General features: G+C 39.0%; 1 protein-coding gene across 2 annotated transcripts; it reads right to left on the minus strand.

Annotated features, from left to right (window-relative positions):
• Positions 1–1,161: 1,161 nt before the first annotated feature.
• On the minus strand, positions 1,162–23,206 carry LOC136172185 (killer cell lectin-like receptor subfamily E member 1). Of its 2 annotated transcripts, none has more exons than XM_065941361.1 (7): positions 22,706–23,206; positions 10,676–10,879; positions 8,648–8,761; positions 8,376–8,414; positions 7,401–7,564; positions 5,658–5,758; positions 1,162–4,549 (listed from the first exon to the last, which is right to left on the minus strand). In XM_065941361.1, the coding sequence occupies exons 2-7, from the start codon at positions 10,860–10,862 to the stop codon at positions 4,426–4,428; spliced, it is 729 nt and encodes a 242-aa protein (XP_065797433.1). In that variant the 5' UTR covers positions 10,863–10,879; positions 22,706–23,206; the 3' UTR covers positions 1,162–4,425. The 2 variants fall into 2 exon arrangements, with proteins under 2 accessions (XP_065797433.1, XP_065797440.1); XM_065941368.1 differs by lacking the exon at positions 22,706–23,206 and adding an exon at positions 12,035–12,126 and having other exon boundaries at positions 8,648–8,752.
• Between the last annotated feature and the right edge of the window lie 1,113 nt (positions 23,207–24,319).

Below are 24,319 nucleotides of genomic sequence, written 5' to 3' on the forward strand. Positions count from 1 at the left end.
TAGCCATCTGTATGTCTTCTTTGGAGAAATGTCTGTTTAGTTCTTTGGCCCATTTTTTGATTGGGTCATTTATTTTTCTGGAATTGAGCTTCAGGAGTTGCTTGTATATTTTTGAGATTAATCCTTTGTCTGTTTCCTCATTTGCTATTATTTTCTCCCAATCCGAGGGCTGTCTTTTCACCTTACTTATAGTTTCCTTTGTTGTGCAAAAGCTTTTAATTTTCATTAGGTCCCATTTGTTTATTTTTGCTTTTATTTCCAATATTCTGGGAGGTGGGTCATAGAAGATCTTGCTGTGATTTATGTCAGAGAGTGTTTTGCCTATGTTCTCCTCTAGGAGTTTTAGAGTTTCTGGTCTTACATTTAGATCTTTAATCCATTTTGAGTTTATTTTTGTGTATGGTGTTAGAAAGTGTTCTAGTTTCATTCTTTTACAAGTGGTTGACCAGTTTTCCCAGCACCACTTGTTAAAGAGATTGTCTTTTTTCCATTGTATATCCTTGCCTCCTTTGTCAAAGATAAGGTGTCCATAGGTTTGTGGATTTATCTCTGGGAAGCAACCTAGATGCCCATCAGCAGATGAATGGATAAGGAAGCTGTGGTACATTTACACCATGGAATATTACTCAGCCGTTAAAAAGAATTCATTTGAATCAGTTCTAATGAGATGGATGAAACTGGAGCCCATTATACAGAGTGAGGTGAGTCAGAAAGATAAAGAACATTACAGTATACTAACGCATATATGCGGAATTTAGAAAGATGGTAACGATGGCCCTATATGCAGGGCAGAAGAAGAGACGCAGAAGTACAGAACAGACTTTTGAACTCTGTGGGAGAAGGGGAGGGTGGGATGTTTCGAAAGAACAGTATGTATATTATCTGTGGTGAAACAGACCACCAGCCAGGTGGGAGGCATGAGTCAAGTGCTCGGGCCTGTTGGGCTGGGGGGATCCAGAGGAATCGGGTGGAGAGGGAGGTGGGATGGGAGACCGGGATGGGGAATTCGTGTAGCTCTATGGCTGATTCATATCAATGTATGACAAAACCCACTGAAAAATAAAAAAATAAATTAAAAAAAAAAAAAAAGAGAGAGAAAAAAAAACAAAAAAAAATAAAAATAAAAATAAAAGTTTGTCTTCTGCTCCAGATGGAAAAAAAAAAAACAAAAAAACTCGGTGGAAGATTTAAACAGATCTTTCTCCAAAGAAGACTTCCAAATAGCCAAAAACACATGAAAAGATGCTTAGCATGATTCATTATCACTGTTATTCAGCCATTCAATTGTGTCCAACTCTTTTCAAATCCATGGACTGTAGTGCGTCAGGCTTCTCTGTCCTTCACTATCTCCTGGAGTTTGCTCAAACTTATGTCCATTGAGTGGATGATGCCATCCACCCATCTCATCCTCTGTAGCCCTCACTCCTCCTGCCCTCAATCTTTCCCAGCACTAATAACCATCACTAAAAATTTTACAAACAATAAATCCTGGAGAGGGTGTGGAGAAAAGGGAACCCTCCTATACTGTTGGTGGGAAGGTAAATTGGTACAGCCACTACAGAGAATACTCTGGAGGTTCCTTTAAAAACTACATATAGAACTACCATCTGCTCCTACAATCTCACTCCTTGCCATATATCAGAGAAAACCATAATTCAAAAAGGAAACTCTTTTTTAAAAATCTTCATGAAACTACTTACCAGAGTAAGAAACTAAACTGTGAAAAGCTGCTCTGATCTGCTTTTTTGCTTAGAATGACCATCTAGGAAGGGAAATATTTAAAGAATAAAAGCATAGTAAAGTAAGTATGGAGGAATGGAAGAAACCAACAAAAGGAGTTTTGACTTATTGAGGTATGAAGAAGTCATTGTGGCTTATGCATAAGTTAACTTGAATTTTATACTAAAGTGAAAGTGTTAGTTGTTCAGACATGTCTGACTCTTTGTGACCCCATGAACTGCAGCCTTCCAGGCTCCTCTGTCCATGGAATTATCCAAGCATGAATACTGAAATGGGTTGCCATTCCCTTGTTCAGGAGATCTTCCAGACCCAGGGATGGAACCCAAGTCTCCCACATTGCAGGCAGATTCTTTGCCATCTGAGCCATCAGGGAAACTAACACCTTATTTGTGGCCTATCAAACATACACTGTACATCTGCTTTAATTATTAAAGAAAAGGACACATTGATCAGAACTGAAGAATGTCCATGTTAAAAATAAAAATTAAATGCTCCCTTCTGGGGATGCCAATGCTGATCCTCCTTTGATGATAAGACTCTCTTCCTAGGTGCCACAGCCACACTCACCCTCTGCATACATGTTGATCTTTTTTCTTTTTTTGTGAATCCTTGAAAGAATGATGGGCTTCCCTGGTGGCTCAGAGGGTAAAGCATCTGCCTGCAATGTGGGAGACCCGGGTTTGATCCCTGGGTTGGGAAGATCCCCTGAAGAAGGAAATGGCAACCTACTCTGGTACTCTTGCCTGGAAAATCCCATGGACGGAAAAGCCTGGTAGGCTACAGTCCATGGGGTCGCAAAGAGTCGGACACAACTAAGCGACTTCACTTTCACTTTGAAGGAATGTATCCCTGACTTGCTTGTTGTTCTTTGTTCTAGCAAGATATGAAACGATGCTGAAAATCCTGCTTCTCCAGAGAAGTTATTGGAGAGTCTGTCTTCCAGATTATAGTCCTCAGTTTGCCTCAAATAAAGCTCTTTTCTGCTCCTATTAGAGATTGTTTATTGATTATTTTCATCAATGGAAATGCTTGGACTAAGAACAAATACAGCACAGTTGGACCTCTGCACCCATGGGTTTTGCATCTTCCAATTCAACTAGTCATGAACTGAAAATATTTTTAAAAATCTAGAAATATCTGAAAAGCAAATCTTGGATTTGCCACACCCACGCAACTATCTACATAGCACTTACATTGTTCTGACAACAACTTACATAGTATTTACATTGTATTTGGTATAAACAACCTAGAGATGACTTATATGTACATCTGTTATATGTAAATAATACACCAAGGTTATTTTTTGTACATAAGCCATACATTTATACAAATATTGTAAAATATATGCAACTATTTTATATAAGGACTTTGACACATCTACACAGTTTGGCACCCACCAAGGATCCTGGAAGTAATTTCCTGTAAATATCAAGGGACGATTATATCTAATTCTTCTGTCATTATCATGTAGCTTCTGCTCTAGTGAAATAAGAACTTTGGTAAAGCATAACTTTTGCTCTTTGCATATAATTTTAGACCAAATCTTATTAAATAAACATAAAAGGGAGCTTATTGTATCTGTATGTGTAAAAGGTATAGAAGGTTTTAAGACTAAGAGAAGATGAACCACAGCTTGTCATCACTATTGTTTTAATAATTCTGAAGGCTTTGATACAATTAAAAGGAAATAAATACTAATTGTTTATTTTTTATTTTTAAAAAATACTATGCAACAGAACAACTTAAAGGAATGAACATTTCACAATTGAGACTTTAAAGCAAAATCCTTTTAAACCACATTGTCACCTATGGGTCTAATTAGCTATCTCAGGGTCACCATGTTACAAAATAAATTGGACTTTTGGGTAGTAATAAAACTGAAAACTAATTTTGAAAAAATTATGGAATAATTCTATTTCTTGTTCAGTTATACTAATCTCTACATCTGGTTCTGTGTTCTATCACTTAACAATATACTTTGACAATTTTATAGACAAAAAAAGCAATACATATATCAGTGACAATAGTGTAAGTTTACATAAGACAACTGTTTAATGTCCAACACAGTCTAACCTTGTCTCATTAACTTATCTCATGGTATAATTCAGAAAATATTTAAGGCAATGTCTCCTAAAGTGCATTGGCATATATATTCTAAGTATTATCACAGTGTTATTTCATGAAAAGTCATCTAAATCAAATTATACTCACTCAATAAAATTATAGTACATTTATAAAATAGCATTGCAGTACATTTTGAGAACATTCTTTTACTAGAGGTGTTCATTTACATATTTTCTCTATAGACCAAGAAAGTGACCACTGGCGATTCTATTAAGGTGTAGAATTAGATAAGAGTAATGCTCATCTTTTCTGTGAATTTACAGAATAAATAAGGTGATTCTATTTTTTAATTCTTATAGGAGTATAATTGCTTTACAACTATAGGTCACCACAGAGCATTGAGTAGAGTTCCCTGTGCTAGATAGTAGGTTCTCAGTGGTTATCTATATTATACATGGTAGTATATATAGGTCAATCTCAATCTCCCAATCCATCCCATTCCCCCTTTCCACCCATCTTGGGGTCCACAGGTTTGTTCTCTACATCTGTGTCTCTAGGTTTGATAATAGGTTTTGCAAGTAGGTTCATCTGGACCATTTTTCTAGATTCCACATATATGTATCAAAAAATAATGTGATTCTTACAAATGTAAGTCTGTTTAATTCCACAGCTTTCACTTAAATAAACTTCTCTCGATTTGTAAGATAGACAGCTTTGTCTTAATGTAGGTGTAGAAAGAGAAAACCTAAAACAGAAGAAATGGCATAGTCTTTGTGAAATTCTATAACAAGTAAATACCAGAGAGAAGAAATATAAAACTTTCATTTTATATATAAATACTTAAAACACAATGTACATATAATTGAATCAAATTGAATTTCTATCAGTAGCACAGATAACTAAGATTTTTACAAATTGAAAAGTTATTGATAGACTACAGAACTTTAAATATTTCATAAAAACTCAAGTAAGGAGGTAAGCGTCTGAGAGGATGGAGAGAAGGCTGATTATCATTGCTTATAGAAGTAGACAGACAACTTAAAAACAAAAGAGTGAAAAGCCTATGAATAACAGGTATCATCACATTTTTCTGGTGAGGACAATAAATATTTTTAGTGTCCATAGTGTTTAGGCAGATGGTGGATAGAATGTAAAAATCCAGGGAGATTTTAAAGATATATTAATGACCTGGAAGTTGGGTCTTATAGAACACTGTGGTTAGTGAGGAAGTAAGAAGATTTTAATCCATGGTTTGTGTTATGAGCTGAATTGTGTCCCATTAAAATGCATACATTGGGATCCTACCCTCCGTTACCCTAGAATATGAGTATAGTTAAGGTTTTTCAAGAATTAATTCAGTTAAAGGAGGTTATCAGGGTGGGTCCTAACCCAATATTGCTGCTGTCCTTACAAGAGGAAATTTGCACATTAACAGGAATGGGGAAGACCACCTATAGATCCAAAGAGTCGACAGTCAAGGAGAGAGGACTCAGAAGAAACCAAAGTGCCAGCACCTTGGCCTGGGACTTCTATCCTCTGCAGTCAAGAAAATAAATTTCCGCTATTTAAGCTACTTCATCTGCAGTGCTTTGTTATGAGAGCCCTAGCAAACTGAGATGATGTGTAAGAAAAATTCTCAGGAGAGAACTTATTAAGGAACTGAGCTATGTTACCTGCTTCTGGAGGCTATAATTCTGGACATGGGATTGGATTTAAGTTACTGTCTCCTTTCCCAATTCCCTAAATGTCCTTGAAATTGTGTCTCGGGCACCCTTTATTTCTATTATTTGGGGCAAATGCAGCAATTAAACCAAGGGCAAAGAAGGCTGCACTATTGTCAGACAGATACTTACATATCAGAAGACAGAAGTGAATCATTTTCCCACAGCCAGTGCCTGCCAGTTTCATTATAGTAGACTCCAATCCAAAAGAAAGATTTTAAGGAGAAGAAATGCTAGTGATAAACAAATACATGCAAATACAAAGTTCTCATTACTATCTTTTCATCAACTGCATGAGAGTCCTCAAAAAAATTCAACACCGTGTTTATCTTTATTCAATTTATCCCATCCACAAACTCATTATTATGTGCTATATTCCAAGACCAATTTGAGATTTAGCTAATGATACAGCAAGAAACAACACAAATTCCCAGTTCTCATGGGAGACATGGAAAATAAATAAATATTAGTGAAAATATAGTGTCGGTTTGGGGAATAAGGGAGTAAGATTTTTTTTTAAATGGCAGCAAGGTCTATAAGCAAGACCTTTATAGATGTCTTGAAGATTAATTTTACCCCCAATGTCTAATTCCTGTCTCTTCAGGGGAAGAATGGAGAGAACATCCTCTATCAGAAGAATTCTTACAGTGGATGCTTTAACTCGATGCTGATGCCCATTGGCAGAGTGAGGGAAAGCTCTTCCATCTCCTCGCATCCTGTTCTAGATTGTGAGGCACTGCTCACACAATGCCATTAACTTTTGGACCACAAAGGCTATACTTTCTGGTTGTTGGGCTATATACCAGGTTCTCTTTTCTCTGTTTGGGATAGTTCTTGTAATAACTGTCTCCTTCAAAATTCATTCAATATGCATATTTTCTAAGTGTCTTTCTTTGAGGGGGGTAGAATTCACCTGCGGAGAAGGCAATGGCTCCCCACTCCAGGACTCTTGCCTGGAAAATCCCATGGACGGAGGAGCCTGGTAGGCTGCAGTCCATGAGGCCACTAAGAGTTAGACACGACTGAGTGACTTCACTTTCCCTTTTCACTTTCATGCATTGGAGAAGGAAATGGCAACCCACTCCAGAGTTCTTGCCTGGAGAATCCCAGGGACGGGGGAGCCTGGTGGGCTGCCGTCTATGGGGTCGCGCAGAATCGGACACAAATGAAGTGACTTAGCAGCAGCAGCAGCAGAATTCACCTGGGCTAGGAAGCTCCCCTGGAGAAGGGCATGGCAACCCACTCCAATATTCCTGCCTGGAGAATCCCATGGACAGAGAAGCCTGGTGGGTTACAGTCCATGGAATCACAAAGAGTCGGACATGACTGAGCAACTACCATGTTCACATAATATAAAATATACTATTTGAACTATGTTTAACTGTACAGTTCATGATGGCAGTTAAGTACATTCACATTGTTATGAAACTCTCAACCATCATCTGTCTCCAGACCTTTTCACCTTCCTAAACCGAAACTCTGTCCCCACCACACACTAACTCCCCATCGCCCCTCCCCAGCAATGCACCCCCCTGCCCCCAGCATCTACCAGTGTGCTTTCTGACTGTGAATTCGACTATTCTAGGTACCTTGTATAAGGGGAATCTGACAATACCTGTCTGTACATGAAGGTCTTTATACCTATTATTTCAAAACATCTCTCCCCTTTACATAAAAGCTAGATTCAATGGCACATTTTGCATTTGAAAATGTAAACAAAAGATAAACTAGTCATACCCTGAAGAGTATGTCTGAAATGGCTGAAGCCATTTGTCTAGTGCTGAGGTCAGGTAAATGCAATGACTCTCAGCTTAATCCACTCAATCGACTTCACATATTTCACATACCATTATGATGCTCTGTTTCACAACTTACCATCTCCTCCTTGTTTATCTTGATGAGACTGGAATTTAGAGATGAACAGGCACTTTGACTCTCTCTCCAAGTTAACTCTTCCTTGGAAAAGTAGTAACAGCTGCATCTGAACCAAATCCAATTCTCTGGACAAGAATGACACTGAGGTCCAAGACACAGGTTCTCTATGATTGAATTGGGAAAAAATAATCACAAAGCCTGACTTTATTATTTCTTAAATATACCTTGTAAACAGAAGTACATTTTTGTCATTAGAGTAACATTTCATAAACACAAAAATTACTCATAATAAAATTATGAATTAGAATGAAAGATTTTCTTTTTCTCTCACTTCTGAGACATGTTGGACCCTTCATATATCATATGACACTGGTGACCTACAGTCTATTCATGTTCTTATCTCCATACTTTGATATTACAGCATTTCAGGGCTAGAAGGTCTTCACATTACATCTCCATTAGATTAATATTTGTTAATATTTTGCCCCTATAATATAAACTCTACTTCTCCAAAATTTGTTCTCATTACAGGTATTTCTATTCCCTTACAAACATATGAAGTTTTATAACAATTTCTTAAAACACCCCAGGAAACTCCCTGAAAACCTTACCACTGTTTTCCTATATTTCAGTTAATTATACACAAACTTCAGTTTCACAAGACTGTAAGTTATTTGATGGCTGGAATTATGTCTTATATTTTCTATTATACACACTAGAGTAACTTGCCCAGAGAAATCTCCATGTGTGTGGATAGATAGTGTTAGTTACTTAATCATGTCTGACTCTTTGCTAACCCATGAACTATAGCCCGCCAGACTCCTCTGTCCATGGAATTCTCCAAGGCAAGAATACTGGAGTGAGTTGCCATTCACTTCTCCAGGGGATCTTCCCTACCCAGGGATAGAACCTGGGTTTCTGACCAGCACAATAATACTTTTAAATCAGTTTAAGAAATCATTCTGTAAAACCTACCTTTCTGCTGGATTTTGAGAGGTGATTTTTTGGAAGATGCTGCAAAAACAGTCAAATATCATGAGTAGATCTTATTTTAAATTGAAACATCAAAAATGAGATACTCAAAGACTATATTTCAGAAAAATAAATCAGCAATTTTCAAGAAAATAAAAAAGGAAGAATTTTGGTAAGCTAAAATTATTCTCAGCCTGTTTTGGCTTATCATATTCTATGAAATTAAACAGTGTTCCTGAGGGGAAGACAGCTTGGAAGTTTCTGTATTTACTTACAGTTTGCAGTAACAACAGCTGCCACAAGGACCGTGGCCATTAGGAGAAGGCACAAGACACCCAGCATGCTAGAAATGAGTCTCCATGGAAGAGGCAAGACATCTCCTGAGAGGACTGAAAACACAAGCAGGATCAAAATGAGATGAAGCAAGATGACTGGACAAATAAACACAATGTTTAAGGAGTAGTTTACAAGTGCTCAGGCCTGCTGCACTGGGAATACTCAGAGGGATTGGGTAGAGAGGGAGGTGGGAGGGGGGATCGGGATGGGGAATACATGCAAATCCATGGCTGATTCATGTCAATGTATGACAAAACCACTACAGTATTGTAAAGTAATTAGCCTCCAACTAATAAAAATAAATGAAAAAATAAATTAATTAATTAAAAAAAATAAATAAAGTGAAATCATCTCTTACCACAAAAAAAAAAAAAAAAAAAGAACACATCAAATACATGTCAATTCTTGATTCTCACAATAGGCCTGCAAAATATTTTCAAACGATTTTAGATAATACTGAAATAGAAGTTTGAAAACAATCTCATTTTTTACATGAGCTTTTTGTCTACGATAACACAATCAATTCACAGCAAGACAGAGCCCCTAATTCACTAATGCTGCCTCCAAAGCTTACCATCATTCTTCTCCCTCCCAGAAAAGAAAAGAAAGATAAGTTGAGCAAGAAAACTGCAGAATGCCAATTGATTCATTTAGGCACTGAGCAGTTTTCCAACATGAAAAGATAAAAGAGGTTACTAGAGTAGGAAGTCCACAAATACCATTTGTTTATTCTTCTCTCACATATTAAGGTTCGTAGTGTTTCATGCAAGTATAGAACCAGTGATGGTGTTATGGAAAGAATAAGAAGCTAGGGATTTCTCTGATGTCCCAGTAGTTAAGACTTTGCCTCCTAATACAGGGGCTGTGGGTTTGAGCCCTGGTTGGGGAGTTAAGATCCCACATACCTCAGGTCCAAAAAGCCAAAACATAAAACAGATATAATATTATAACAAATTCAATAAAGACTTTAAAAATGGTCCACATCAGAAAAAAAAAAATCTTTAAGAAAAAAAAAAAAAAAAGCTGCCAGCATCCTCAACGGACCTATACTTCACCAGTTGGAAGATCAGAAGCAATAAAATGCAGACTTATTTTTGTCATTCAACTCGGGGACATTTCATAAGCAAGAAAATAATTTTTGAGTATCACCTTTATCTTTCATATCAACTTCTTTCCCCCCACTGAATTTCTTCCCCAGTATTATTGTCACGCATCTCTTACAGTCTCTTCATTTGTTATCACCACCATGCCTTAATCACCCAACTTAGACCTAGTGATGGGTCACCTGAGTGATTGCACTGATGCCAACTGCTCATTTTCCATTTTATACACCTTGTGTAGTGTTGCAGATATCTGATGAAGGAAGTCAAACAGCTTGCTACTAATTCACATCAGGATCCCAAACTTCACCTGGATTCTCAGTGACACTTGACAATGATTTACCCCATCTATTTTGCGCTCCAAATTTAAAAGAAATAACATTTATGTTCGGCTTATGTAAATAGTTACATCAAAGATTATGGCGCAAAGTATACCACAATCTAGTCCGGAAATCAATGTCGAAAATATTTATTTCTCACACTATACAACTTCTGGCTTCCAATCAAGGTATATAACTCAACACCCACAGCTAGTCATTGTCCTTTGTCTACCATCGTTGTCTCAAGGGAATTACTTTCCAACGCTTTTCTATTCAAATCATATTCTTCCTCTAAAGTCTAAACAAACTCCCATTTTAGCAGTGAGATTTCTAAACTATCCAAGGTATCTTTTAAATTATTTACAGTATTTAACATTTGGCCTTTAGCGCTATCTGTGCTAAATTAACATTTACATTTTTGCTTGTACATTTTCATTTTTTAACTATAGAAACTATTGTATTTTTGAATCCCCCTAGTGCATAGCATGTCAGTATATAATTTTAGGCATTCTCTACATGTTTATGATACTGTTTTAATGTAGCTTACCTTCATCATTGACATCTTCTGCTATATTTTTATGCTGTCTTTTACAAGGTTTCTGGTGTTTCAGTTTCTTCTTGGTTAATGGCAATTCATTTGGATCCAATTTATGCTTAATATTTTTTGGTGTATGCCTCTGCTGAAAATCCTGGTTTAGAGTAGTAATACTATAAATTATGGGTTCTTCATCCATCTTTATATAGGAAAAAACTGTAAGGGATAAAGTGCTCAAATATCAGTATATTCTTCTATAATTTGGGAAGGCATATTATGACATAGAAAAATAAAACAATAATATAAAATCTGAGTTGTGGGAAATTCCCCAACAGTCCAGTGGTTAGGACTCTTTACTTGCACTGCTGAGGTCACAGGTTCAATCCCTGGTCAGGGAACTAAGATCCTGCAAGCCACATGACATGGCCAAAATAAAATAAAATTAAATAAAACCTGAGTTGATAAATAGATACATCTATTACACTTCCCGGAAGCATGTTCTTAACAGTTTGAAGCCCTGAGTACAGGGAAAAAATGTCACCAAGAACATAAAAGTAAAGGAAATAGAATCCTACAGAAGTTAAACTCTCTTTAACCAATGCTTATTTAGAAAGTAATCATTGCTTTTAGTACAGAATTTAAAAATTCTAGGTCTACAATGAAGTCATCCAAAAATTTCAGGCCTATTTTTAACATAGTTGCAGTTTGCCTCATGAAACTCAATAGTAAAAGACAGAGTTGGTGTTCTGCTATTATTAGAAATTGAAATATGTTTATTATCTGTGATTCTCGGAGGCAGTGCATAATTTACGATTAAAGCACAAAGTTAACCATTTCACTTTTCCTAAGTGACTCTATGATTAACAACATGACTTATGAACAATATCTTTTGTATTATTTTGTAACTGAAATAAGACACCCCATAAGTGGACTTAATAGCTTGTTTCTATGTTTTATATAAATTCTCTTTATTGTTAAAAAATAAACAAAATAGGTTAAGTATCCAAAAAGCTCAACTTCAGAAGTGTGAAGAATTTTGTTGTAAGCATGGGCTATCAGATTCAGTGTGGGCAAAACACTAAACAGGATGAAGTCCCTTATTTGTCAGGGTTCTAAATACCTTCAGTTTAAACTTCTCAGAGAAACTTTATTTAAAAAAGATTACTGGACATACATCAAAGACTTGAAAAGAACATAGTCAAATAAAGCAAAATGCAATATGTTGAATCAAAGAAATATTATACTTAAAGTTTAAATTTATTTAAAATGTTTAAAACTAGAAACTGCACAAAGAAGAACTGTCTAGTGGTGACATCTTTCGGGAATTAGAGGAGGAGGGATTACAAAAGAGCCAGAAACAGTAAAACATACCTGAAATGAGGAGGGAATTCCTTGTGCTATGAATTAGTTTGTGTAAGTCTGAGGAAGCAGGACCTGGTAAGCTGGCACAGAATCAGAAACTGTGCCTCAGTAGAAAAACTCCTTGTTGTGCAAGGTTTCACAATTAACCAACAGGAAGCTTTATTCTTTTTTTTTTTTTTTTCTGCATTTGTCCTTAGCACCCACAATATGGGTGATACAATCTTATTTCTTGCAACTTAGGTCAAAGTTACGAGAAAATATTACATGCATTTTATTCTCAGCCATACTAAATAATAATTTTTGTGAACTGAAAAGAAGACATCGCTCCTCTATATTATTTACTACACTGCATTATAATTGATATTTGTGTATCAGTCATTCCACTGGACTGAAGTCCTGAGAGATACCATATATTTTGATAATTTTACCTCTAGGTAATTTTGTGTTTATGAGACCATAGTAGACATAAAATTCATCTACAGTGGATAAAGAAATTCCTTGCAATTTCTTCATTCAGGCTACATAGATGACTTTGTACTGACATCTTTCTTATCAGAGATTTCTCTTCACACATTCACACACAGGGAGAAATTTTAAAAGGTAGGAACAATGTGCAAGTTAGGGGAGAAAGTTACCTTTAAATAAATCTCAAGGTAATCACAATATTGGCTCTCTCAATGACAATATGATAATAAAATGAAGTTTATTATACCAAAAAGTATCACAAAATCCTAAAATAAACAAAGGGAGAGTGAGTTATTTTTTAAGTCAATACATGCTCTAGGATTCTTGCCTGAAGAATCCCATGGACAGAGGAGCCTGGCAGGCTGTAGTCCGCGGGCTCACATAGAGTCGGATGCGACCTAGGGACTATACCGCCGCCACCACCGTGCTCCTTAGTGGACAGAACACGGGGAAAGAAAAACACTAGGAAATAAGGCACGTCATGGCAGCATGCCAAAATTCCTCAAACTCCTCTGCTTATGACAAAATTGACAATATACCCCAAAATTTATGCTTTGACTCAACGAAGATGGGTAGATAGTATGCAATCAAGTGCCATATACAGCAATTAATGATTAAATAATCAACACACGTGTAATATGTGCATGCCTGTTTACAAAGTTAAATTTAACCAGAGAGCTAGCTACAAAATGACTAGGGTAAATTACATATTAAAAAAGTACTTTCTGTATGCTGATCTCTCTGAAGTGAGACAAACCTCTTTCAGGCTATTAGTTCTTTTTTTAAATTTTATTTGCTTATTTATTTTTGGCTGCAGTGGACCTCTGTTGCTGCCCACAGGCTCTCTCCAGTTGTGGTGAGTGGGGGCTAGCTACTCTTGCTTGCGGTGCCCAGGCCTCTTACTGTGGTGGTTTCTTGTTGCTGAGCACAGGCTCTCGGGTTAACCAGGCTTTACTAGCTGTGGCTCGTGGGCTCTAGAGCGCAGGCTCAGTAGTTGTGGCCCATGGGCTTAGTTGCTCCCATGTATGTGGGATCATCCCAGACAAGGGATCGAACCCATGTCCCCTGAATTGGCAGATGGATTCTCAACCAATGGACCAACAGGGAAGCCCTGTTACCAGTCTTTTCCTCATGCTCAGCATTGGCCCAGGATTCAGTATCTAATCTCCCGATACTGAAGAAATATCTTTAGGTCTTTGGGGTCTTTCTTATTAAACTGTTAATAAATCAGTTGAGTACCTAGCCACAACAAAAACCAGCATAAGGTAACAGGAAAAACTTTGGTGAACATCAGGCTTCCCAGTCAAGACTTGCAGAATTCCTGAGCTTCTAGAACAATTTAGTAATAATTAAGTGACTGCCCAAGAAAAGTGGAGGGTGGGGGTGCAGTGGGAGGGAAATCCAAGAGGGAGGGCATATGTGGTGCATATAGCCAAAGAATTGATCCCTTTGATCTGTGGTGTTGGAGAAGACACTTGAGAGTCCCTTGGACTGCAAGGAGATCAAACCAGTCAATTCTAAAGGAAATCAGTCTTGAGTATTCATTGGAAGGACTGAATGCTGAAGATGAAACTCCAATACTTTGGCCACCTGATGTGAAGAGCTAACTCATTGAAAAGACCCTGATACTGAGAAAGATTGAAGGCAGGAGGAGAAGGGGAAAACAGAGAATGAGATGGTTGGATGGCATCACTGACTCAATGGACATGAGTTTGAGAAAGCTCTGGGAGTTGGTAATGGACAGGGAAACCTGGAGTGCTGCAGTCCATGGGGTTGCAAAGAGTCAGACACGACTGTGACTGAACTGCACCGAACTGATAGCTGATTCACTTTATGGTACAGCAGAACTAACACAACATTTTGAAGCAATTATCCTCTAACAAAAAAATTAAAATAATTGTAATTTTTTAAAAAAGCTTTGAAAGTCTGACTGAGTAGATGGATGAACTGGAAAAACCACAGTTAAGAGACGGCAAACACCATCTTCAACCTAGGTTGTTATCCTTCTTCAGATCAGAATCACACAAGCCTTTTTTTTTTTTTTTTCTTTTAGAGTCACACAATCCTAATGAAAGGAAGGTCACAGTAACCATAGGTTAGGATTGAAACATCATGCTAATTTAGACCCTAAATGGGCTGGCTTTGTCTCATTTCCCCAAATTTCAATTCATCACTTTGTTAAATTAATGTTGTATGTTCAATTATTTAGGCTACATGGTTCAGGTTCCGTGATATGTGTTCCACATATATAAATTTTTAGGTTAGTGATGAACTTTTTTTCTTATATATCTTAATAGGTATATCTATCACATTACTTTCTTCAGTTCAGTTCAGTTCAGTCACTCAGTCATGTCCAACTGTTTGTGACCCCACAGTTCAAAAGCATCAATTTTTTGGCACTCAGCTTTCTTTATAGTCCTACTCTCACATCCATACATGACCACTGGAAAAACCATAGCCTTGACCAGACGGACCTTTGTTGGCAAAGTAATGTCTCTGCTTTTTAATATGCTCTCTAGGTTGGTCGTAACTTTCCTTCCAAGGAGTAAGCATCTTTTAATTTCACGGCTGCAGTCACCATCTGCAGTGATTTGGGAGCCCAAAAAAATAAAGTCTGACACTGTTTCCACTGTCTCCCCGTCTATTTCCCATGAGGTGATGGGACCAGATGCCATGATCTTAGTTTTCTGAATGTTGAGCTTTAAGCCAACCTTTTCACTCTCCTCTTTCACTGTCATCAAGAGGCTTTTTAGTTCCTCTTCACTTTCCGCCATAAGGGTGGTGTCATCTCCATCTCTGAGGTTATTGATATTTCTCCTGGCAATCTTGATTCCAGCCTGTGCTTCTTCCAGCCCAGCATTTCTCATGATGTGCTCTGCATATAAGTTAGATAAGCAGGGTGACAATATATAGCCTTGAAATAAGATCATGTGCTTATTTCAAGTTCAAGTTCTGAACTTCTGAAACGTTGAAGAGTTTGAACTTTTACTACTTGCCTCTCTTTATTTATATATAGAAAATTTAAAGGAGAGAGGTTCCCTCTAAAGAGACACTGTTATTCACTTAATAGTTATTGAGTGCCTAATGGTATACTACTTGATAAAGAGTAGACACACAGTGGGCTTCCCCATTGGCTCAATCTGCCTGCAGTGCGGGAGTCCTAGGTTCCATCCTGGGTTAGGAAGATCCCCTGGAGGAGGGCATGGCAACCCACTCCAGTACTCTTGCCTGGAGAATTCTATGGACAGGCGAGCCTGGCAGGTTACAGTCCATGGGATCAGCAAGAGTCAGACATGACTGAGAGACTTACACATACACACGCACACACATTAAATATTTAAGTGACAAAATTATGGAATAATTAAAAAACAGACATGATCTCTGTTGGTCTCATGATCTCCATGGTCCCTGGACTCATGGAGATTATACTCTTCCTAATAAGAGAAATGTTAAAATCTAAGTAAAAAGGCAAATTAAAAATGCAAGTTCCAGACTTCCCTGGTGGGGCAGCAGATAAAAATCTGCTTGCCAATGCAGGGGACATGGGTTCAATCCCTGGTCCAGGAAGATCCCACACGCCACAGCACAACCAAACCGGTGCATCACAACTACTCAGCCCAGGCTCCTAGAGTCTGCCCTCTGCAACAAGAGAAGCCCAAGAACCACAACAAAGAGTAGGCGTGGATCGCTGCAATTAGGGGAAGCCCGCGCAAAGCCATGAAGCCAAAAATAAAATTAAAAATACAAGTTTCAATTCGTGTTACAAATGAAACAAAAAAGGGTTTGAGATTCAGAGCAATAGTGGAAGGGGCCTATAATCTCTAACGTGGCGATCAGAGATTATAAAACTTAAGTGAAAACAAAGAATGAGCTGGACATACAGAGTGAAGGAAGAAGCAATTCAGCAGAACATGCGACCAGGCACACAGCCCTCAAAGAGGAAACTGCTTAGTGTAGTTCCCAAAAGAGATAAAGGACCGGTGCAGTTCAAGATTAATTAGTGAGAGGGCAGTTGACAAGCAGTGGTTGAGCCTGCAGGGATAAGCTGAGAACTACTGTATATGTGTGTGTGTGTGTGTGTGTGTGTAAAATCTCTTTAGATCTGAACTTTATAAACAAACTCAAGTGTATTTTCCTAGCTGCAGAAGTTCTTTTTTGCTGTTTGCCTTTTCTCTTTTTTAACGAAGTACCAAAATGTAGTTCTAGTCTTTTATTCTTGAGAGCTTGCATGCATGCATGCTAAGTCACCTCAGTCGTGTCCAAATCTTTGCAACCCCAGGGACTGTAGCCCACCAGGCTCCTCTGCCCATGTGATTCTCCAGGCAAGAACACTGGAGTGGGTTCCCCTGCCCTCCTCCAGGGGAGCTTCCCGACCCAGGGATTGAACCCGAGTCTCTTATGCTTCCAGCATTGGCAGGAGGGTTCTTTACCACTCGTGCCACCTGGCAAGCCCCCAGTGAAATGTTGGTCTCCTAAACATTAGTAGAGCACATTTGGAAAAAGATGCTCGAAAGTGTTCATTTCCTGCCTCATCTTCCTCTATCACCTACCACAGGAGGAAGTTCTTCATTAATTAGTAACACTGAGTCAATGAGACCAAAGTCAGTTTTGAGAGACACTTAAAGGAATTTATCTTTGATGCCTACTTTTTGGATTGTAATGATGGTCTGTTAACAAAACTTCACCTTTTACAGAGGCAAATACTCTCAGAGGTGGAAAAACAGAGACAAACCATACAGCATTTTGCTTCCCCGCCTGCCCCCCCCCCCACCCCCTTAAATCTTTACTTGGGCTTTGCCCTTTTTTTCAACTTTTTAGGTAACTCAGACAAAACAAATGTGGGATCAGATCTCTGTGGCCAACCTTCACCAAATCTATTGGCACCACCTTTTCCAAGATCATCTGCTCGCCTCATATCTGTGTCACATGTGGTAATTCTCACAGTATTCAAACTTGTTCATTATTATTCTGTTTATCATAGTGACCTCTGATTAGTGATCTTTGATGCCATTATTGCAAAGATAATGAAGCCTTCACTGAAGGCTTGGGGTGATGGTTAACATTTTTTACTAATATAATATTTTGAATTAAAATATACACATTTAGACAAAATGTCATTGTACTCAATAGGCTACAGTATAATACAAACAGAGCTCTTATATGCCCTCAGAAACCAAAAAAACTTGTGACTCACTTTATTGCAATATTCACTTTATTGCTATTGTCTAGAACCAAACCCACAATAAGCCACAATAAAATTACAGGTATGCCTGTAATTGCATTCCTAGATTTCCATCACTGTTAACCCTTTGAACAGAGCCATTTCCATGTATCTGAAATAAGAGTGTTAGTGTTTTTCTTAGATTCTGGAAGGGACACTAGAAGGTCAGAATAACAATTTAAAATGTGTAAGCAACCTCCCTACTTTGGAAGATATTAAAAGATAATCAATGATCAGGATCATCTCATATTCTGTCTAGTCCTAAGATTCTGTATTCTTCGTTTGTAGAAGGGTGATACATTCTTATAATAACAAATGGAAAAAAGATCATTGCTGCCAATGGCAACTGAAGCTAATGAAATTGTCTGGCCCGCCACCTTGTGGCCATTAAGTGAAATAACATAACTTTTTTTTTTTTCCCCCATAACCTAGTGACTGAGTAGGAAAGAGTCAGGGCTTGGGGATGTCTTGCTCATCAAAGTCTTTCAATTAGATCAAAACAGCAACAGGGTCACTGCAGAAAGACAGGTGGCTTGTTCTCTTAAAGATGTGCGAGAAGCCTTGTAACGCCTACTCCTATGTCGCAGAAATCTAGTTCACGGTATTGTCTTAGATTCTGCAGCTCTGCAAGGATTAATGGAAAAGGAAATACAGATCTGGCAAGAATTATTCTAGGACTAGGAAAATGATGCTTGAACTGTGGTGTTGGAGAAGACTCTTGAGAGTCGTTTGGACTGCAAGGAGATCAAACCAGTCAATCTTAAAGGAAATCAGTCTTGAATATTCATCAGAAGGACTGATGCTGAAGCTGAAGCTCCAATACTTTGGCCACCTGATGAAAGGAACTGACTCATTGGAAAAGACCCTAATGTTAGGAAAGATTGAAGGCAGGAGGAGAAGGGGATGACAGAGGATGATGGTTGGATGGCATCACAGACTCAATGGATACGAGTTTGAGCAACCTGTGGGAGTTGGTGATGGACAGGGAGGCCTGGCATGCTGCAATCCATAGGGTCATAAAGAGTCGGACACAACTGAGCAACTAAACTGAACTGAAGGAAAATGAAGTAAATTCAGAAGAAAAGCCATTTTCAGAACTGGTACCAATGAGTTTGTTAGACAAAAAGCATCCAGTTGAGTTGTTCAGAACCCTAGCTGCAGAGATTCCTTGTGAGGTTTGTAAAAACGTAAAGGTTCCAGGATCCCGCTATGTCCTTATGCTAAAGTGGAGACCTGGTTGCTATCAGTGGTTTTTAAAAATGTACCACTGATGCCACGCAGCTGGACCTGGAAATACCACATAACTTAAACCCATTCACTTGGTAGTAGTTGTTTTTTTTTTTCTTTTTATTTATATCTATTTTTGGCTGCACCAGGTCCTCATTGCTGTCCCTGTGGTGCACTGGCTTCTCATTGTGGTGGCTTCTCTTGTTGTGAAGCACAGGCTCTGGGGCATGAAGGCTTCAGTAGCTGCAGCCCCTGGGCTCTAGAGCACAGGCTCAGTAGTTGGGGTGCAAGGGCTTAGTTGCTCCGAGGCATGTGAAATCTTCCGGGACCAGGGATCAAACCCATGACCCCGGCATTGGCAAGCGGACTCTTACCACTAGACCACCAGGGAAGCCTCAGATGGTTGGAAATTTTAATTGAATGTGGTTATAATACCCAGGTTATTCTGTTCAGGAACAAAGAAAACTCCCTACATTACAGCAAGTCACATGCAGACAATAACACAGCAATATTATCCAAATGTTTAGAAAGATTATATGAAAAGAAACCCCAAATCTTTCTAGAATTGGCCAGATAAAGTTCCTATATCCCAAATGGTAGTCTGGTTTTCATTCTTTTTTAAGCCTAGATGTATTTTAGTGTGGCCATTCCTATGTTGTGAGTTTCTGTCATTGTTTGGCAAGTGTTAACACTCTACCTAGTAAGTCTCAAGATTCCATGTGTTTAAGTAAAGCCTTGCTTAAAATTCAGTTTTTTTTATTTACCCCTCAGAAGTTCGCATGACTAACTCTGAAGGGGTGAGTAGAAATCTCCTACATTTAGCCACCAATCCAGGCAAATCAGATGCTAGTGATTTCCTTTATGTTCTTTTTCCATGGCAATACATTTAAATCCAATTTTAATTTTTTTAAATCATTGTAAAGCAATCAGATAACTGCATTACAATGTTGTGTTTCTGCAGTACATGAATCAAACCTAAGTATACATACATCCACTCACTCTTGAGCCTCCCTCTCCCCACCCCATTCCATCCCACCCCCTGGGTCATCACAGAGCACCAGGCTGAGCTTCCTATGCTACACAGCAACTTCCCACTAGCTATCTATTTTACACATGGTAGTGCATATGATCAATTGTACTATATCTTCTTACCAGTGATAAAGTTTTGAACCAGGATAATGGCCACCTAGGATACAGACTAAATTTTCCCAATTCCATTTGCAAGTAGGAGTGGCTGTGTTACTCAGTTCTAGCCAGCAGAGGTCAGTGGTGCTGTCCTTAGTACCTTCAGGGAGCTTTCCTTCAGAGAGCTGGCCAGTATGCTGTCCTCTTCTGGGTCTCTTCCTCCATCTGATTACAAGGAATAGATCTTGCGTCTAACTTTCAGGATGAGGATTACACCCAACTGACGTGGAACAGAGGGCAGAAGTAGCCTGGGCCTCAAGAGGCAGTTTGTTGTGATCCACACAGTCAAAGGCTTTAGCATAGCCAATGAAACAGAAGTCAATGATTTTTTGGAATTCTCTTGCTTTTTCTATGATCCAACGGTCATTGGCAATTTGATTTCTGGTTCCTCTGCCTTTTCTAAATCCAGCTTTAACATCTGAAAGTTCTCAGTTCACATACTGTTGAAACCTAGCTTGAAGGATTTTGAGCATTACCTTGCCAGCATGTGAAATGAGCCCAATTGTGCGGTAGTCTGAACATTCTTTGGCATTGCCTTTCTTTGGGATGGGAATGAAAACTGACCTTTTCCAGTCCTGTGGCCACTGCGGAGTTTTCCAAATTTGCTGTCATACTGAATGCAGCACTTTAAAAGCATCATCTTTTAGGATTTAAACAGCTTAGCCAGAATTCCATCACTCCCACTAGCTTTGTTAGAAGTAATGCTTCTAAGGCCCACTTGATTTCACAATTCAGGATGCCTGGCTCAAGGTGAGTGACCACACCATCGTGGTTATCCTGCTCATTAAGACCTTTTTTGTGTAATTTTTCTGTGTACATTCCGTGTATCCTTTCTTGATGCAAAGAGCCAACTCATTGGCAAAAGACCCTGATGTGGGGAAAGCTTGAGAGCAAGAGAAGGGGGCAACGGAGGATGAGATGGTCAGAGCGCACCACGGACTCAGTGGACATCAGTCTGAGCAAACTCCAGGAGATAGTGAAAGCCAGGAAAGCCTGTCATGCTGCAGTCCATGGGGTCATAAGGTGTCGAACACAATTTGGTGACTGAACGACAGGAGGCAGAGGCATTATGCCAGACCTGGAAATTTTTACACGAGAATGCAGTCCATGTCTTGTGCATATATTTTAATATACAAATATGTGTGTATGTTAAATATATGTGTTTTAAATATTTTTAAAATATATATTTCAAATATCTTCACATATTCATGTTGGTTCTAGCCTGATAAGGCTCTGAAATGTTTTAGCTACTCTGTCCCACAACTAGGTTTTCCTTGCACCTGAGGAAAAGGAGACTGGGCAAGATCATCTTCAAGATGATGATCAGCTACTTCCATCAAGAAAATCAATCCTCAAGGAGAGTTTACTAACCAAGAGGAGAGCCTTCTCAGCTGTACTTCCCATCAAGTCTGAAAACTGTTTTTAGAGACACCCAGCTCAACATATGCTACTTTCCCTGACTCGTGACATATTCTGCATTTTCCAATAAATGTCCTGCAATATTCAGTCAGTTCAGTCACTCAATCATGTCTGACTCTTTGTGACCCCATGGACTACAGCACTCCAGGCTTCCATGTCCATCACCAACTCCCAGAGCTTTCTCAAACTCATGTCCATCGAGTCAGTGATGCCATCCAGCCATCTCATCCTCTGTTGTCCCCTTCTCCTCCTGCCTTCAATCTTTCCCAGCATCAGGGTCTTTTCCAATGAGTCAGTTCTTCGCATTAGGTAGCTAAAGTATTGGAGTTTCAGCCTTTGCATCAGTCTTTCCAATGAATAGCACCAGTGAATAAAAAAATAAAAACCTAGATTATTCTGGCTTGTTAGCCTAAGTCACTGTCACTTTAGTCTTCAATAATACTTACTCCTAATATGCAACAATGTCATTTAATTTGCAAAGGATTTCATAGTCACAACCTCTGATGTAATTATATCTAACAGGAAGGAAATTCACCACTTCCTTTATACAAAAAATAAATTGGCCCACCCATGTCACAGAGCTAGTTTAGTGGCAGACCTGGGATTCGAGCCCTATGCCCAGCCTCCAAATCTTTCCAGTAAGCTCCAAGGTGTTCCCTATGATCCTTGAATGGCCCATTTGAAACTTGTGTTTTTATGGATAATTTTGTCCTTCATGACCTAATCCCTGAACTGAAACCTTCAAGCCTATCAGAAGCTACCATTCTTTCACTATTTTTTGAGCATCAGCTCTAGGCCAGGCACTGTTCTGACCAGCTTGTATGAACCACTGAACAAAATAAAACTTCTGCCTCTGTGGAGCTTACAATCTAGTAAGAGTGGACCATGAACTTGAGAAAATGTCAGGATCTGTGTTCAGCAAACAGGACAAAAGTATCAAGGAGCTGCGAGTGGGTGAAGGTTGCTGAAATATTTTAAAAGGTGCTCTGGGTAGCCTGAAGTGACAGCTGAGCCAAGACTTGAAGGAGGTAGGGAGTCAGAGCACCTAAAACACAGTTTTTCTTTTTCTTTGAAAGGCAAGCAATGCAAAAAAAAAGCTTTGATTGAGTGATGGAAGGCAACACAGGCCCCAAGAGATGAGTACAAACAGTTGTGTTTCATACCTCCAATCCAAGAGCTCAGGATTTTTTCCAAGTTTCAGGTGCTAAACACATCTAAATGGAAGTCTTGAGGATCTTAAATACACTGCTGTGCTGAAAACAGAACTGTCAAAACCGATGGTCAACACTGCAAAATATACGCAAAGAGTGACGAGGGTTGTGTCTTAGTCACTGTTGAAATATGTGCAGGCCTGCACGGTGGCACGTGGAAATGTCATTTGACTCCTTCTGGAGTGATCACTTCCTGTTAACTTCAAAATGAAAATAATCTGTTTGCCTGTATTTACAAACTATTAAAGTGTCCTTTACTGCAAGAATAAAAGTAAAAAGAAAAAATATGGTAAATAGACTAAGATCACAGGCTGAGAACATCATACAGCTTTGGGAACAAGAACTGCTTTTTGTTTGGGGGATGGGGAAGGTTAAAACCCAAGACAAACAAGCTCTGGCGCCCTGATTACCCACGGGAGAGCATGCCACAGGCTGGAGCTGACCAGTTTGCAGGTCTAGCTCTGTAATATTCAGGTAAACAAAGGGGTGAGTCCTCACCCCTGGATAGGAGGCAGGGCCAGGAAGGAAACAGTTACTTGGAGCTGCAGTAGAGTGACCAGCTGGACTCAGCCACTCAAGGACAAGGTAGACCAGTTTCTCAAAATAATTGGTGGTTTCATGCAGTAAAAACAAAATGAGGATGAATGCTTGGAGCTTATTCAAATAAGAGTAAAAATATATCCAAAAGTAAACACAGCTAGAAATAGTTGAATACAAGTTTTGTACTGAGTAAAAAACTGGACAGAAACAGTTTATCAACTAGTTTATTTTTCTGTAAATGACTGGTGTGTTATTATAGCTGACTTGGGGCTGTATCCATGGGCAAGAGCACCCCCAACTCACACACAAGACCTCAAATCACACCATACCTATTATATTGGGTGGTTACCAACACAAACACCATAAAGAATTATGTGGAACATTTTCACAGCAACTTGCAATAACTGACAATATTATGTCCCAAGGGTGAATGCAACAAGGCAGAGACCCTACCCAGCTCCGGAGAATGTCGTACATACCACCAGGGCAGAGCGCCCCCTGGAGTTCGAGCACGGCGGTGCACTTGTCTGCCTAATCACCACTATTCACATTTTAACCATTGGTTGTTCTTTCGCACTTTTAACCTGATTTCACAATATAGTCCTATGAACTTTCTTAAGCGCTCTAGGTTTTCTAGGGGGAAAAAAATACTTTTGCGTTGGGAAATAAGTGGAATAAAGTAGAACCACCTGATTTCTTTCAGAAAGGAATTTCCACTCATCTGTTTTTTGCTGTCTCTTAACTTGTACCCCACCTGCCCACCTACATATGTGCTCCTGACTGAAGGTTCTAACCTAAGGTTGGAAGGGGCACCAAGCTTCTGCCAAGCCCAAAAAGCCATCGAGGTGCCATTCGCTGCTCTGGGAGACGGTGGCCTCTTACAGACCAGGATGTGACAGAAAGAACAGGCTGGTTTGGGACTTACAGGGAAGCCAGGTTAACAATGCGGCGCCTCTGCAGCTTCGGTGTGCAGCAGAGTCACAGGAGCCAGTTAAAAATACAGCTGCCTACGCTGAGATTCTGAGT

The sequence above is a fragment of the Muntiacus reevesi genome, chromosome 1 (assembly GCF_963930625.1).
Source record: "Muntiacus reevesi chromosome 1, mMunRee1.1, whole genome shotgun sequence".
NCBI classification, from domain to species: Eukaryota; Metazoa; Chordata; class Mammalia; order Artiodactyla; family Cervidae; genus Muntiacus; species Muntiacus reevesi.